The sequence below is a fragment of the Mytilus californianus genome, unplaced genomic scaffold (assembly GCF_021869535.1).
Source record: "Mytilus californianus isolate M0D057914Y unplaced genomic scaffold, xbMytCali1.0.p SCAF_9, whole genome shotgun sequence".
Lineage (NCBI taxonomy): Eukaryota > Metazoa > Mollusca > Bivalvia > Mytilida > Mytilidae > Mytilus > Mytilus californianus.
The window spans coordinates 810,180-825,073 of NW_026262745.1; the positions used below are offsets into that span (position 1 = coordinate 810,180).

Here is a 14,894-nt window from a genome sequence, read left to right on the forward strand (position 1 = left end):
GTTTTTATACTGTGTAGGTCTTTTGAATAATACAAATATATACTTGTAGAATATGATAAGAAATATCTTAAATCTTTTTTGTTTTTACAAAGTAAAATTTTTGACTTAATTAAGGATATTTCATAATATTTTCATTGCGCGCTGAGCAAATAATTTCATGAAAAACAGGTTATGTTTATTTTCCCGTAGCATCTCATATCATTTCCGCTTTTTCACAGTAATTTTTATTTTCCAGGATTCTTTTAAATTAGTATTTAGTGTCGTCACTTGTAAAATTGTGTGTTTACATTTCATTATGTTTTGTGCAAGTCTTGTCTTTGTTTTAGGTTCGGTGTGATTATCCTTGACATTCAGGAGCTTTGAGTTATTCTCGAGGCTATACAGGCAAGACATCCAGTTGTAACTTTTTCGTTTTCATTCAAATATTTTTTTTTTAAATCTGATTTGACTAGCAGTACCAAATTAGCCTATCACCAATAAAGAATGTGTTATAGAAAAGGCACAACCCGTATTACCACGCCACTAGCTAAATAGAGTTCATGTCTCCGGTCGGTAACCATGATTTTCAGTGGTAATCAGTTATTGATTCATTATACTACTGTTGCGCATTTTTTTTTACTAGGCACATATTTACTTGTGTTGCGACAACCAACACCAGGTGCATGAAGGTATGATTTCTATATATTCAGCATTTAAACGAGTTGAATATTAGTAACTGTGACCATTCTTTGATACTGTGGTGGGTTTTTATTTTTTGGTGATGTTTTATTTGATACAATATTATTGAAGAGTATATAAATTTTATGAATTGATTTTCATTCTGCGTTCTGTGTTGTACCTTTTGTTATTCCATTGAGCGGGTTACAAGAAAAGTTTATCTAACTGTCCTGTTTGATTATGTATCTCATCAAATATATATGGATCATTGGCCCTACAAATTTGGGGTTTTGAGCACCCCTGGTAACGGTTTTGAGCGTCCCTGGTAACGGTTAATACTGCATAGCTTCGAACGCAACATATTTACGTGGCCCTGGTTTATTTATTTAGCAGAGTGGGTGGGGGTAAATGGATAGATGGAAGGATGGTAAAATATCTTGCATTTGTTAATGTTTTTATCTGAAGTCAAGAACCTTGTCTTTTTATGTCAATCTCTAAGGGTTTGTGTGATATCAAAGTTGATGTTGCGTAACTGTAGCGGGTAAATGTATCTCAACATATCTAGACTAGAGATTAAGAGCTTGTCATAGAAAGAACACGTTTCTATTGTTGAAGATCGTGTGTTTGTTATATTTTTCAATTCGTGTTGTGGTGTTCCTGTCCTAATCGACCTTTTAATACTACAAGGCTTCTGCCATAATAACCATAATAAATGGTGAGTATAAGTCTATCTATCACAATAACAAGGTCGCGATGGGGATCGTAGTTGTTCCTTCTAGCTCGTAGTTGTTTGTTATTGGTCCAAACTATACGCTATTTATCCTATCAATTCAAGTAAAATAATGCTAGATAATAAAATCAATTTATTAATCTTTTTAATTGATCTTTACTCCAGAGAAGCTCGTCCTGATATATGAATTACTCTCTATATAGTTTCCTCCATAACCATTTCCAATTCTTGTAAATACAACATCACCTTTGTTCAGCTGTAGAGGGGTTACTGTGGTGACAAAGGTTCTGTCATTGTGGTTCATAGAATCGGCCCAAGCAATATTTCTTATTTTACCTTGCAATACCAATTCAACTGAAGCATGTGATTTATCAAAGGCGCCAGTAGACACGTGAAACACATATAGACCACTAGATGGAGCTGTAAACTCTCCATTGGCTTTGTTATATCCGTTCCCATTGTTTAAGTCTACTACACCATAAACAAGTCGTTTGTGTTTAGAAAGTTGTTTCCAGCTAGTGCTCATGTAAGCAAAAAATGCTACATGACTATGCTTCTCTTTCAAATCTGCAGAATAGAAGGGTGAACAAATAAAAACATTGGTTAAACAATCAATATCAATTAAAGTGTTTTTCGTTTTAAATTCAAGTTTTCCATAATATATTTGCAAATGGTCATATTAATATAATACATTACGAAAATGTTTACAATCATGCTCCATAATAGGTCTGCATCCAGTTTCAATTTAGAAATACGTGAACTTGGTACAATTGTACAGCTTCAAATTACTTGCACTGGTTTCGATTTTATAATTTTTGCAAATGGATGACAACACTTCAGGAGAGCAGACTATGTATTCCCTGTAAACAAAATTCTTATTGAAAGAGTAGCCTTTGAATGACGAAAGCAATTTATAATTTGTCAAAGTCAGTAACTAAAAGCATTAAGAAATGCAACAAGTTCGACCATCCAAACATCTTTGTCATTCTTAAAATTGTCTGCAGGAAGTAACTATTTGCGAAAGTGAGCGTTTAAATAGTGAGCTCATGTTCCTGAAATTGTTTTGCGTGCAACAATAGACGAGAAATGACTAAATGGATTAGAAGTTATCAGCACGTGCATTATGATTTACACTTAGACCTTGATATGATCATTTAGACTTTTAAAAATGAAAGATGGCTGTAAAATGTCCAGTGGCAAATTAAATGAATTTTCAGGATAAGAACATGGTAATGTGATATGAATGGAAACCTTGCAGTCGGATTTTTAACATTGCTAGTCCGGAGGAAGACATGTCACCCTACTCGGACACATTTGTATGCCTCGGAGCAAACCGGTCTTTGCTCTTACTCCTATATGCAGTGTACTTAGCTGAGAAGCAACAAATACAAAGTTTCAAGTCTTTATTTTCACCTCCCGAGATTCAAACCCACGTTTTTCAGTAATCGAGGCGAGTACGCTACCACAAAACCACCGACACGGTAAAAAAAAAATGAAATTGGAATCAATTATGTAAACCATGTGTTCCCATTTGTTTTGTAACTACTAGACATCTAATTATTTTGAAAATTCGTTCAGGTGACACCCCCTGTAAAATTTTTGGATCCGCCACTGGTATACTTTATAATTAAGACTGAAAGAATTTAAAAGAATAGATATCCATGAAAGATAAGCGTAACACGAATTAATTTGTGTATTGAACGCGATATTTTTCATACCTTGAATTTCTTTCTTTTGTACATCAATGTCTTTTCTGTTGATTTTTATAGCTTTCCTCAGTGCTGTTATGTCATGATGCTCGTCGGACACTTGACGTTTACCACACAAACTGCATAAGGTATTTTCCAAGGAACACTGGTCTGCCCATACAAATGAAATTATAACAGCGAAGCACGTCAAAAAAGCAAACATCGAATTATGATAGACCTAACGCTATGTGATCTATAATGTCATGGTTTTTTTTATATGAAACATCATATCAATTCTCAGAAGAACCTCTTCCAAGTACTACCAAAAATTGATTCAACGAATATCTTCTTTCATTATAATTACTTTTTTTAATTTAAAACATGATATTAAAATGTTTGGTTGAAATTTTGTCTGCAACAAAGCTTCAGTAGTTGTCATTTGTTGATGTGGTTCTTAAGTGTTTCTCGTTTCTCGTTTTTAGCTCAATCTAAAAGAAAAAGAGCTAAGACAAAATGCGCTCCGATTAAAGAAATGGGAAGAAGAGCTTAACTACAAAATGCCACCAACTCAGAAGTTTCAAACGAAAATGCTAAACTTCAAGCATATATCATGAAATTAGAAGCTAAAATAAAAAAAACTAGAGAAGAGCAATAGAGTTCTTAGAATTAAAGTAGCTGGAACTGTAGATAGTACATCAACTAAAGATATTCCAAACCCAAACTCGCTCCACCACCATACAGAGCATACCACAAGAGGTTTTCCAATGCACCTACAATCTAAATTACAAAGTATGGAAAACATATATAACCTTAATAGAAGAGTATCTGAGCTTGAGTACAACTCCTTAAAGCAAAGACTAGATGCACTGGAAAGGTTATATTTGAAATATTTTAGGTGTGCCTTCTTGTTTTTAAGGAATTACTTATTTCACCTTCACTTTAGTATAATTATTAGAAACAGTCTCTCGCACACAAAATAAAGATTTATATGCATCGATCGTGCACTGTTTACTAGTCCAAATGACTATGACGTCTTGAAGGGCTGTTTTATTTTTTTTGCTTTGACGTCTTCCTGCGACATGATAACGTCGAACTCATTTTTTTCAGTTGGACTTTGAGAGATAATTTACTGCTTTATTAAAACGTTTAGCTGATTTTTCCTCAAGACGCTTCACTTTAGGACTATAAAATACATGTTCACATAAAACTAGCAAAAAGGGCGTCAAAGTAAAAAAAATAAAATAGCCTTTCAAGACGTCATAATTATTTGGACTTACTGTTAACATGACTTACATTTACATCATAACTCGACTTGTGAAAAGATTATTTGTAGGATTTTTACGATGGAAATCAAATAACTAATGGATGCATACATTTTCAGTCATTGTCTTACCTTAAAGCAGCATAGAATCAAACATTGTTTCTTTTTGAGAAAGTGGATTCATTTTGTTTGTTTTGATAAAATTTAGAAGTTACGAAAAAAATGGCGACCAATTAATTTTCAAACGTAGACGATGTTAGACATTAATTTCTTCCATGCAAATAATTCGATTTAATTTCAGTGTTTATATTGCAATTAAATTTGATATGTAATTGGCTTTATAATAATACCCTAATACATAGCTAGATTAAGGATTTTTATGGGGGAAGGGGGGTGGGGGTGGGAGTGGGGGGTTAGGATGAAATTTGAAAAAAAAGGCAGGACAGGAGTTTTGAGTAAATAAAAAAAGACAGGATGACAATTTATGTAAAAAAAGGTCAGGATAGATTAAAAAAAAAAGGCAGGACCGAATAGAGTGAAAAAAAAGCAGGACAGAGATTACAACTAAAAAAAATGCAGGACAAAATTTTTCATCCTAGCAAACCACCTATATTTTTCAATTTTTTGAATCATTCATCAAACGGGAAACCAGTAAATTTTACATAATCCTAATTAAACCAGTAACATGCAGCGTTGTCGAACCTAATTATGATTGGAATAGTTGCATATGATGATTTGCTAATGGGAATCCCTAAAATAAATCTGTTCAGAAACAAAATAGGATATACACAATAAAATGATATGTTTAAGTTCTGGGAAAATTTTCAATAACTTGTAATAACGGGTTGCACAATATGGGTACCGTCCTTATGAAAGAGAGATGCACAATGGTAAACTATTATATTGTTATGATTCTGAAAAAAAGTTTAAATTTCCTGCATTAAGAAGCTCCCCCGGTCACTATACATACTTAACGCTTTAGAAAGTGGGATATAAGGCTATGATAATCTGTAATTGCTTGACGGTGCTGCATTCGTTAATCGGGAATATTTATATGACTATATAAAAGGAGATGTAAAGGGCCTAAATGTGTCATCGGTACAAGGACATCATTCGAAAATATGAATCAACATGCAGACATCTTATACGTTGAGGTATTTCACATCCAATCTTTTATGGTAATATTCTATACAAAGCACAATAATGTCGTCATTCACCTCAAAAGCTAACCAAACCTTTATACAGACTTATTCAAAAAGGATATAGTTACAATACTGTTGTCAGGTCATTAACGATGGCATATTTTGGAATTAATATTGATTCACTCATAGGGTCTTTGCATCGGAAATAAACACATTTATTCTAAAACCAGTTGTTGGCATGATACGGGTTATGTTCTTCTCGTATATTTTAGGATGGCATAATACTAAACCCTTAACGGGAGGAATTGTACTTGATTTTCATATGATGGAGACATAATCTTTCAATCAGTTTAATTGAGGTCTGGAGCTGGCATGTCAGTAACTGCTAGTAATCCTTTGTTAATTTATGTATCATTGCCATTTTGCTTAGTTTCTTTTGTTACTTTTCTGACATCGGACTCGGACTTCTTTTTATCTGAGTTTTACTGTACGTATTGATGTGTGTTTGTTTATTCCTCATTGGCTAGAGGTATAGGGGGAGGGTTGAGGTCTCACAAAACATTTTAAACCCCGCCGCATTTTTGCGCCTGTCCCGAGTCAGGAGCCTCTGGTCTTTGTAATTCTTGTATGTTTTTTTAATTTTAGTTCATTTATATGTTTCGGAGTTAAGTGTGACGTCTATTGTCACTGAACTAGTACACATATTTGTATAGGGGCAAGCTGAAGCCCGCCTCCGGGTGCGGGATTTTCTCGCTGTGTTGAAGACCCATTGGTGGCCTTGGACTGTTTTCTGCTATTTGGTCGGGTTGTTGTCTCTTTGACACATTCCCCATTGTCATTCTCAATTTTATATGTTACAGGTATTTTCTAAATTTATGCATTTTCTACACTGCCTGTCTGATTCAAGCATTTCAAATATTGAATAATTTTTTCAAGCATTTTACAAAATGCTTGAAATTATTTTATAGAATAAAATTTTCCCAAAAAAAACTATGCCAATTGAACAAGAAAGTAGTTTTATCTACGATATTTACTGAATTTTAACGCTTGCATATTTTTGAAAGAGTCTAAATAATTAAAAATAAATACTTCTGAATCATTTAAAATTCTAAGCACTGAGCTCGACAATCATTCGTTCTTTCATTTAATGTTTGGATGGCAGGACCTGTTAAACATCTGTCCTGATTCTTTTTTTGTAAATAAATCGTTTGTCGTTAAACGGGGTCACTACAACCACATTTGGTGAAAAACGGAACCATGATACATTCAACTCTGTCAATATATTTTTTCTGATATAACTCTCAACGTTTGAAAACATGGGGTTTTGCAAACAGCACACACATGAATATCTTCCTTTCATGTGTTCCCGAAAGTAACAGTATCATGATTATGCTGACTTACATGTTTTTGCTTTTGAGAACATTTAGGGGAGGGCTTTTTGATTTTCTGGAGGGGGTGCAGGAGGATTTTAAAAATTAATAACCTGGACTGGTAGGAGTTGATAGTAAATATCCTCCAACACAAAATGCAGGAAAAAGTTGTGTACAAAAGTGAAAACAAATTTTCGCGCGGCGAATCCACGAAAAAATAAGCACGCATAGCAACAGATGAAAATGAATAGTCAATCTGCATAAATCCCCTTCCAAGAATGTCGAATGGCAGTCCCCTTAAGCGGCTGAAGCAGATCCTCGCATGACCGGTGAACTTACATAGAAGGAGATGATTATCCTAATGGATTCCCTCAGTTTGGTTGTTACCTTGATTTGTCCATTCTAGGTCGATTTACGAGATTTTAACATCGATAAACTACTGTCACCTTAAGTCAGCAGATAATAAAGATCCAAGAATTTCCTTGAGGAAGTGAAGAAGAAGATACTCATTCCTTTGCATCACAACTAAACACGGCCTTGTATGGTGAAACCTATGCAATAAATACCATGGGAATCTGTTTGGCTATTTAGGATGTATAAATTCGCATTCTTTCTGAATACGGACATTAAAGTGATGTCTCGTGTAAAATTTTTTTTTTTTTTGGCTTCGTGTAACACATTTCGGTTTGAATCTAGATTTTCGGCAACACATTTCGGTTTGGATCTAGATTTTCAAAAAAATTCGTTTGGAAATTTTGTTCTTTAGAAAGAACCATTTGTCTTTCTGTCTTCATGACAAGACGCTCATAAAATGACTATATATCTGAGATACAGAGAGAGTATTACTTAACATAGTTTCATTAAAAAATCTAATTATAAGTGTACACACTTTCCCAGCTGGTATTTAAAGATTGTCATGCTTCAGTTTACTGAACCATTAGTCATTTTCTTTACAATATATGGTGTTTTTTGTCATACAACCACGTATGTATCTCAATGGTTATTTTTTCTACAAATAACCTATAAAACCTGGGACTATTATACTAACGAATTTACGTCAAAATATTATGTACCAGATAAAACTTAACAGGCAATTTGTTGAATTTTGTTTCAAAATTTCAGTCATTATGCAAAATGACTAGGTATTTTATATTTTGCATCTAATATAATGCCTATCAAAGTTAGGCATTTTATAAATTGCTAGAAAATTCTGTAATTTTACAAAATGCCTGCAACATATATATAAGTTAAAAATCCAGCGACACAAAATACTAAAATAAATCCTTAATTTGTTTGTAAGATGTTACTAAAAGACTTAGGTATAAGTTTTGTTGCAATTTATTACTTGCATAGATGTTCTGTTATAAATACACGTTGTATAACCTTTGATCACATCATAGAAGTATTATATTGTATAATATTCATTTTATTTCCATGGTGACATATTTAGTTGTTGATACTGGTGTTTTGATCATCTGATATCGATATTACGACATAATAACTTGACAGTATACTGTTCCCAGATGTTACATAATATGTATTGCATGGCTGTTATATCATGTACACCATATAACACAATTATCCCGTGTGATAAACACAATCCTGTTTTGTATACCTTTAAATTCGAAAGCCAACAATATTCGTATATGCAGGGAAATAATATATTGTTAGTACAACAGTCCTAGATATATGGTAATACGTTTATGTTCTTGGCATTTGCATTACACATAAATGCTGAAACCCTGATCGATATATGCACTCAGACGTTTTTAAATGGAATGATTTCCAGTGAGACAAGTACCTACCAGGAGTCAATGTAACGTGGATGTTATCAACTATAGGTCACCGTACGGCCTGCAACAACGAACAAAACCCATACCGCATAGCAAGTTATAAAAGGTAAACGAACAGAAAGTCACAGTACAAAACGTCACAGGACAAGAAAGTCACATATAATTTGTTTATAATTGTTTGAATACATAAGAAATAGTTCTTGAAATAATTTCTTTTTATTGCATATATTCATTTTACAGTTTATGAAATTGTTCATCCTTGATTAATGAAGATTTATCAAATTTTAAGCACGCAAAGGATATATGTATTGGCACCATGAAGTCATTTAAGTCCCAAGCCACTTTGACAACAATTATTTTTATCATTATTGATTTTTTTAGAATAAATTTTGTTTACTAAGCTGCCTTATGTATAATAGTTCAAGAAAAATACAAAAATGAGGCCCCTCATGGGGGTGTCCAAGTAATCACATAATCACAAGTTTTTTGCCAATATAATCACATAATCATTAATTATTTTTTTATACAAGATAATCAAATAATCAAAAATACAGTCCTAGATTATCAAATTATCATGAAATATTTGGTCTGGTAATCAAATAATCACTATAAAAACGGCCAAGTAATCGCATACTCAAAAACCCCATGAGGAGGATTAAAAATGTTTTTACAAATATATGTTTTCTTATTCAAAGAACAAAAAAATCTCTTAACTAAATTGTTACTATTTGTCCTGCGACTTTCTGTCCTACATTCTTATAAAAGACCTGGACATGACGATGAATGAAACAATTCAAACAAAAAAATCCAATGTGATATCACCAATGACATACACTGAATTATAGGTTCCTGAGAATGTGGCAGGGTTAAACATGTTTCCGACTGCTCAACCATCCAATAACCTGTGGTCAGTGGTGTAACAGCACTACGTACAGTTTGGGAACAAAATGATAGAAATTTGCACACGCTGAAATGTCTCGTCTGTGTACTGATCATGAATAAATTTAAGTTGAAAGTCTTCGAGAAAGGTTATACAAGAAGTATTACATAAATTTAACTTGCCTAATCAACAACATCAAACAGACAAGAACCAAACTGCACTGTTTCAACTATATATATACCAGCCACCATCATTTCTTGGATTACCATACCTCCAGATATCCAAGCTTACCCGTCTGTGGAATATTTTTCGACACGCAACTTGACCATGAAAATTTAACCTTAATTGATCACTGGTCTATAAAATGAGGTCAAGGTAAGGTGAATCCTGTCTGTCATGTAGACGTTGCAAGGATCTACTCTACCAAATATAGTTAACATATTACTCATAACAAGTGAGAAATTCAAATGACAATAAACTGAACAGTTTTTCAATGCAGTCTCTGAACCATGAAATTGATGTCATGGACAATGGTCTTACAACAAACATTGCCTAAGTAACATAACACATCTGTATACAAGGTATGAATTATTTAAGTCTTCTATACTCTTAAATACAAAGCTTTATACAAATGGTTTACACCCCGCTGCCAGATTGTAATCCCTATGTCTTTAATTCTGCGAGGCGAGACAAAATCAGTTGAAAGGGGCTTAACCCATCGGATGGGCACAAAGAACAGAAAACAAATAACACAAAAATAAGACACAATGTACCACTTTAAGAGTACTAGAAGTTACTGAAAGCAAGTTTAAAGCCAATTACAACTTATCAATAAATCATGTTAACCAGACTGAAATATCAGTAAACATCCAATCAAGCACTTTTATCAAGCAGAGTTAGCATTTTTTGTCCTGTATATCTATTCTTAGACTACCATATATCATGTAATTTCAACAGTATGATTTGCTTGCTGTTTGGGTCTTTGAATGACTTAATGCAAAGTGCTTAGTTGTCCAACCATTCATACTTAACTACATTCACTTTCAATTACAGAAATGTGAATGAATACAGCAATAAACAAGATTACCATGTCAAATTAAATTTTTCAAACTCAACTGCCCTGCCACAAACTTATATCAACCAGATGAAAGGTTGCCCCATCCAGGCACATTCCTTATAAAAGTTGTTGTCAAGATAACAATAATAATTCCAGTAAATTGTAGTTTTCATTGAAAGGGACCAAATGACCGCCTTTTAGACCAAAAGAGTTCCACAGCCATTACATCACTAAGACTGTCAAATTCAAATCAGTCAAATGGCATATGAATAAATTGAAACTTTGTTCCTATAGTTTTTATTTTTTCAATTTACATTTTAGAAATAAAAATGTTTTTATCATTTTGCAACAGTACAATATGACATAATGATTCTCATGATCTAATTGTAAGTAATGAATAATGAATGACAAAATGTATTTTAAACACTTTTACCTATAGCAAGAGTTATCTCCACTTGGTAATTTGCATATTATAATGAGGAATGAATATGTAACATGCATTTCATTTCTACTCTACAACATTACAGAAAGTATTTAAACATATGTCTTAACTGAAATGTTAAGTAGAGAATAAGCTTATTGTTTTGATTGTCATAAATCTATAAATTAATAATCCGCCATGATAGTGTGTGTATTGACTGTATGAAATATGTAATGTAAGCATTTCACTGGTGCGTTATCTTCAAATTTAATAATAAAGTCAGTTTTTGAAGTAAGAAACAATGAAAGAAATTATATTTTCTGAAATCTCCAAAAAATCTTTAGATTTGTTAAATTCTTCTGTACTAGAAACAACACAATCCAGCCGTTTCATTGGTAATTAAAGTTTTCAAAGAAATTTGAATGTCATGTATGGTTTTCATAGCTGTCTACTCTGTTTTTGAATGGAGTTATAGAAATAAGCATGAATTAATGTTATCATGGTTATTGAGAAGAAAACACTTTTAAAAATATTGTCTAAAAACAACAAAATATTGCACTGTTAGGGAAATGCTGAAGTTGTTTCACATTGCATAGGTAAAAACTTAAACAAAATAAACAAAGAAAAATACTACGTAGATCTAGTGTAAAATTGTTTAACTTGCAAAGATCAATGTAATTATATATGAATCTGGGTTTATACAAAACATCTAACTACTCCACATATGCATTTTTTAATCGGATGAACTTACTTCATCTCATTTACACATACTAAGCTGAAATATTATGGAAACATTAAAGAAGACACAAAGGGGTCTATTCAAGAAATATGAAGGCATCCGAAGGAACGTTTACTTATGTTTACACTATAATACTTAACAATCTGTTATTCTTTAAATTATTTTAAATGTTTTCATCTTACTTCATGAAATCCCCTCCAATAACCTGACATCACTATGGAATAATTTTCTAGTGAAGAATAAAGGGGAGATAACTATGGGACTAGCATAGAATTATTGCAAATAGTAATAACAATATAATTATGTTTGGCACACAATACACAGATAAATATTTATAGACACCAGCCTGATATGTCACACATATACATATAGTTCACATCAGGCAAATTTTTTAATCACTATTTCAAGATTGCTTTACAATACCAGTACTTAAACGCACTTCGATGGCACATAAAAAGTTAAAGAGAAATATCACTTGTTAGTTCATCAACTTTTTCTCTTTTATTAAGTTTTAGATGCACTAAATTTCTAATGATATTTGAAGTTCAATCGGGACAATATGAGATATATTACAGAGCTTTTACAAATATGTCAAGTATGTATAATAGGATGTGTATTTTTAACCTTGTAAACTGTAAAGTAACCTGATACTGTATAAATGGTGCAGTATAACATTTAAAGGTTTTAAATTTATAATTTATAGATAAACATTTAAATTTCCAAAGCCACAAATTGGATCCAGAATATTTAAATTTAACAATCGATTTTTTAGTAACACTAGTTTTAAAATCAATAGGTTATAAAACAAACAGAATAAAAAATATGACCTGTCATTGTGTAAAAAATAGCACTACTAGTTTTCTAAAAATCTTAGTCAAGTTAAATTTTGTTCATGGAGTAACATGCATAAAAAAGTTAAAATTTGCATTAAATTCTTAAAAAAAGAAGTAATGTGTTAAACTGTTTTCTTCTTCTCTTAATCTACTTTTGAAACAAATATAATAATCTTATTCCAATTTCAAAACAAACTGAACAAAAAGCTGAGTTGAGCTTAAATTTGAATGCTCAGGTTTGTACAATCTATGTTTTTAATGTGAAATCATGTTCTTTCTTTTCAATATAATGATTTATAATACTGAAAACTTCATTGTTTTTAATCAAAGTCAATGCATGATTGTTTAATGCAAACTCTAACCTCTGATTCATGTTTTTAAGACAAAAAGTAACAGGAAATAAACAGACAAAAAGTCACTTAATGTCCTTGAAAATTCAAATGACATTGAAATTCTAGTTTCATGTTAACTTTAATCAGTTGCCTATGTTGAAGTCCACATCTTAATTAACCTTGGTTTCAGTTAGCATATACATTAAATTAACATTAACATTGCATTTTTAAATGATGATTATAAAAAAAAAATCTTGAACTTTTGAGTTCTATCATTACAATATGTATGTATGATTATATAGCATTCAGCAAATAACTATACATATTTACACCAATAAATATATTACACCTACTTTGTCACACAATTATATATATTTCACATATAAATCATTTTTGATTTCACAAACACTTAATGTAGACAAGGAAAATTTGAACCAGAACATCAACATTGAAACCAAGTTTTTTTTTAAGTTAAAGAACAAAATGAAAACATTTCCTTTCTAGATTCCTCATTAATCATTGTCTGTATTTTTGTTACTATAAGTTAATCAAATGTTGTCTTGTTAATATGTTGTAATGATTAACAAATGGTTTATAAAATGTGGTATTAACATATTTTGAAACAGATTATTTTCTGTATTGACATATTTCTCTTTGGCCAGATATTGACGTCTTTGTATTATAATCTTGAGAGATATCCTTATGACTTGGAAGTTTATCAGTATTGTCTTTAGTTGTTTCACAGACTGGTTCAAATTTCCAAGTTTAAAATGACCACACTTAGCACCAACAACCATTATTAAATAAACTATTTCCCCCCTTTTTCACTGTATATGAGATTTTTTCTCCCATTTTAGACATTTCACTGTTACTTTCTATCAAATTTCATGAAGTTGGTACAAATTGTACCATCTAATTGCATTCTACACAGATCACTAATTAAGTTGAGCAATATAAATCTCAGCCTTGGTCAGATTGTATCATGTTGCACATGCCCAGTATTACCCATGTTTATGTTATCTATTGCTCTTTACAAATCTGATATTATTACAGTCATCTGACAGATCAGGGAATTCCTCTGATCTACGGATAAAATGTCCCTCGTATCCACGAGCAAATCCAAAGTTTAATATACTCTGTTTCTCTTCCTCCGTCCACTGATGTTTGGATTTTAAATTATTTTGCAAAATCCATTTTTCTCTTGCCCAGGCATGTGTTACTGCCCTTTCTTTCGCATGTTTTAAGAGTCTTTTTCTCTCTTTATCTATAGTTGTGCCGTATCTGATATTGATCACAGAATGTTTGCCTCTCAGGCGAATGTCTGTCTCTGGATTAGGATTTTGTCGGAAATCTACATGTTTATTACGATGAACAGTCACATTTATATTGTTTTCAAAAAGTACAACATCACTTTTGATACCTAGAGTATTTAAATCAATGTCTGCCTGAGCATGATCAGGTTTGATTAAATAGTGTGTATCTTTTCCTTTTATATTAAATCGTAAATTAACGATCTGCGATGAATTCACTAACACTAGTGCTAACTGTCTCGCCCACATGGGTGTATCATCACTTAAAGTCACAACAGCTTTACCATCATGGTAAGATAGCATCACACCATTCCCAAAAATAAATGGTAACGGAGCAGGCTCTAAATCTCCCGATTCCTGTAACGGGGAAACTTTAGATTTAGGGACATTTGTCATTGTTATAAGACTATCCATGTCACGTAAGAATGTGCACTCAAATGCAGAGGACATTGGTAGAAGGACATGTTGGTTTTGTTTTTCTTTAGGACGAATCTCTCCACTGTAAGATATATCTGGTGCCAGACTTCTGACATCATAGCCCAACATCAGTAACCAGTTAGTTATAGCTGTAATATAAAATAAAGGTGAATATCTTCTATTTTTATATCTGATGTGAATTTTGATAAATGTTCACACAAATTTATACAAAACATTCAGTTTACAAAAAGTCTGTCAAATATT

At 32.1% G+C, this 14,894-nt stretch overlaps 2 protein-coding genes and 1 long non-coding RNA gene across 22 annotated transcripts in view; 1 reads left to right on the forward strand and 2 right to left on the reverse strand.

The window, feature by feature from the left end:
- LOC127716154 (uncharacterized) overlaps positions 1–12,949 on the forward strand; it is a 57,168-nt gene extending 44,219 nt beyond the window's left edge. Inside the window, exon 2 of the long non-coding RNA XR_007988781.1 lies at positions 12,808–12,949. This is a non-coding gene — a long non-coding RNA (uncharacterized LOC127716154). The remainder of the gene's footprint in view (positions 1–12,807) is intronic.
- The window catches only part of LOC127716125 (teneurin-m-like), a 210,057-nt gene that overhangs the window by 45,965 nt on the left and 149,198 nt on the right, over positions 1–14,894 (reverse strand). For 17 of the 20 annotated variants that reach the window (XM_052222208.1, XM_052222211.1, XM_052222218.1 and 14 more), the window contains one exon: positions 10,860–14,779. The exons of 1 other annotated variant lie outside the window; for it this stretch is intronic. In XM_052222208.1, the coding sequence (XP_052078168.1) occupies positions 13,920–14,779 (860 nt within the window). In that variant the 3' untranslated portion in view covers positions 10,860–13,919. Of the gene's footprint in view, positions 1–10,859; positions 14,780–14,894 lie in introns of those variants that run through there. 2 more of the 20 variants (XR_007988771.1, XR_007988773.1) reach the window with 2 other exon arrangements.
- Positions 1,503–3,324, reverse strand: LOC127716152 (C1q-related factor-like). Its single transcript, XM_052222273.1, has 2 exons — positions 3,106–3,324; positions 1,503–1,954 (listed from the first exon to the last, which is right to left on the reverse strand). Exons 1-2 carry the CDS (start codon positions 3,296–3,298, stop codon positions 1,533–1,535), a joined length of 615 nt encoding a protein of 204 aa, XP_052078233.1. The 5' UTR covers positions 3,299–3,324; the 3' UTR covers positions 1,503–1,532.

Excerpts from the sequence above, each read along its gene's own strand:
- LOC127716152 (XM_052222273.1), bottom strand. The coding sequence starts at position 3,298 with ATGTTTGCTTTTTTGACGTGCTTCGCTGTTATAATTTCATTTGTATGG. Across the intron at positions 1,955-3,105 it reads ACAAAAGAAAGAAATTCAAG|ATTTGAAAGAGAAGCATAGT; the intron begins GTATGAAAAATA and ends TCTATTCTGCAG.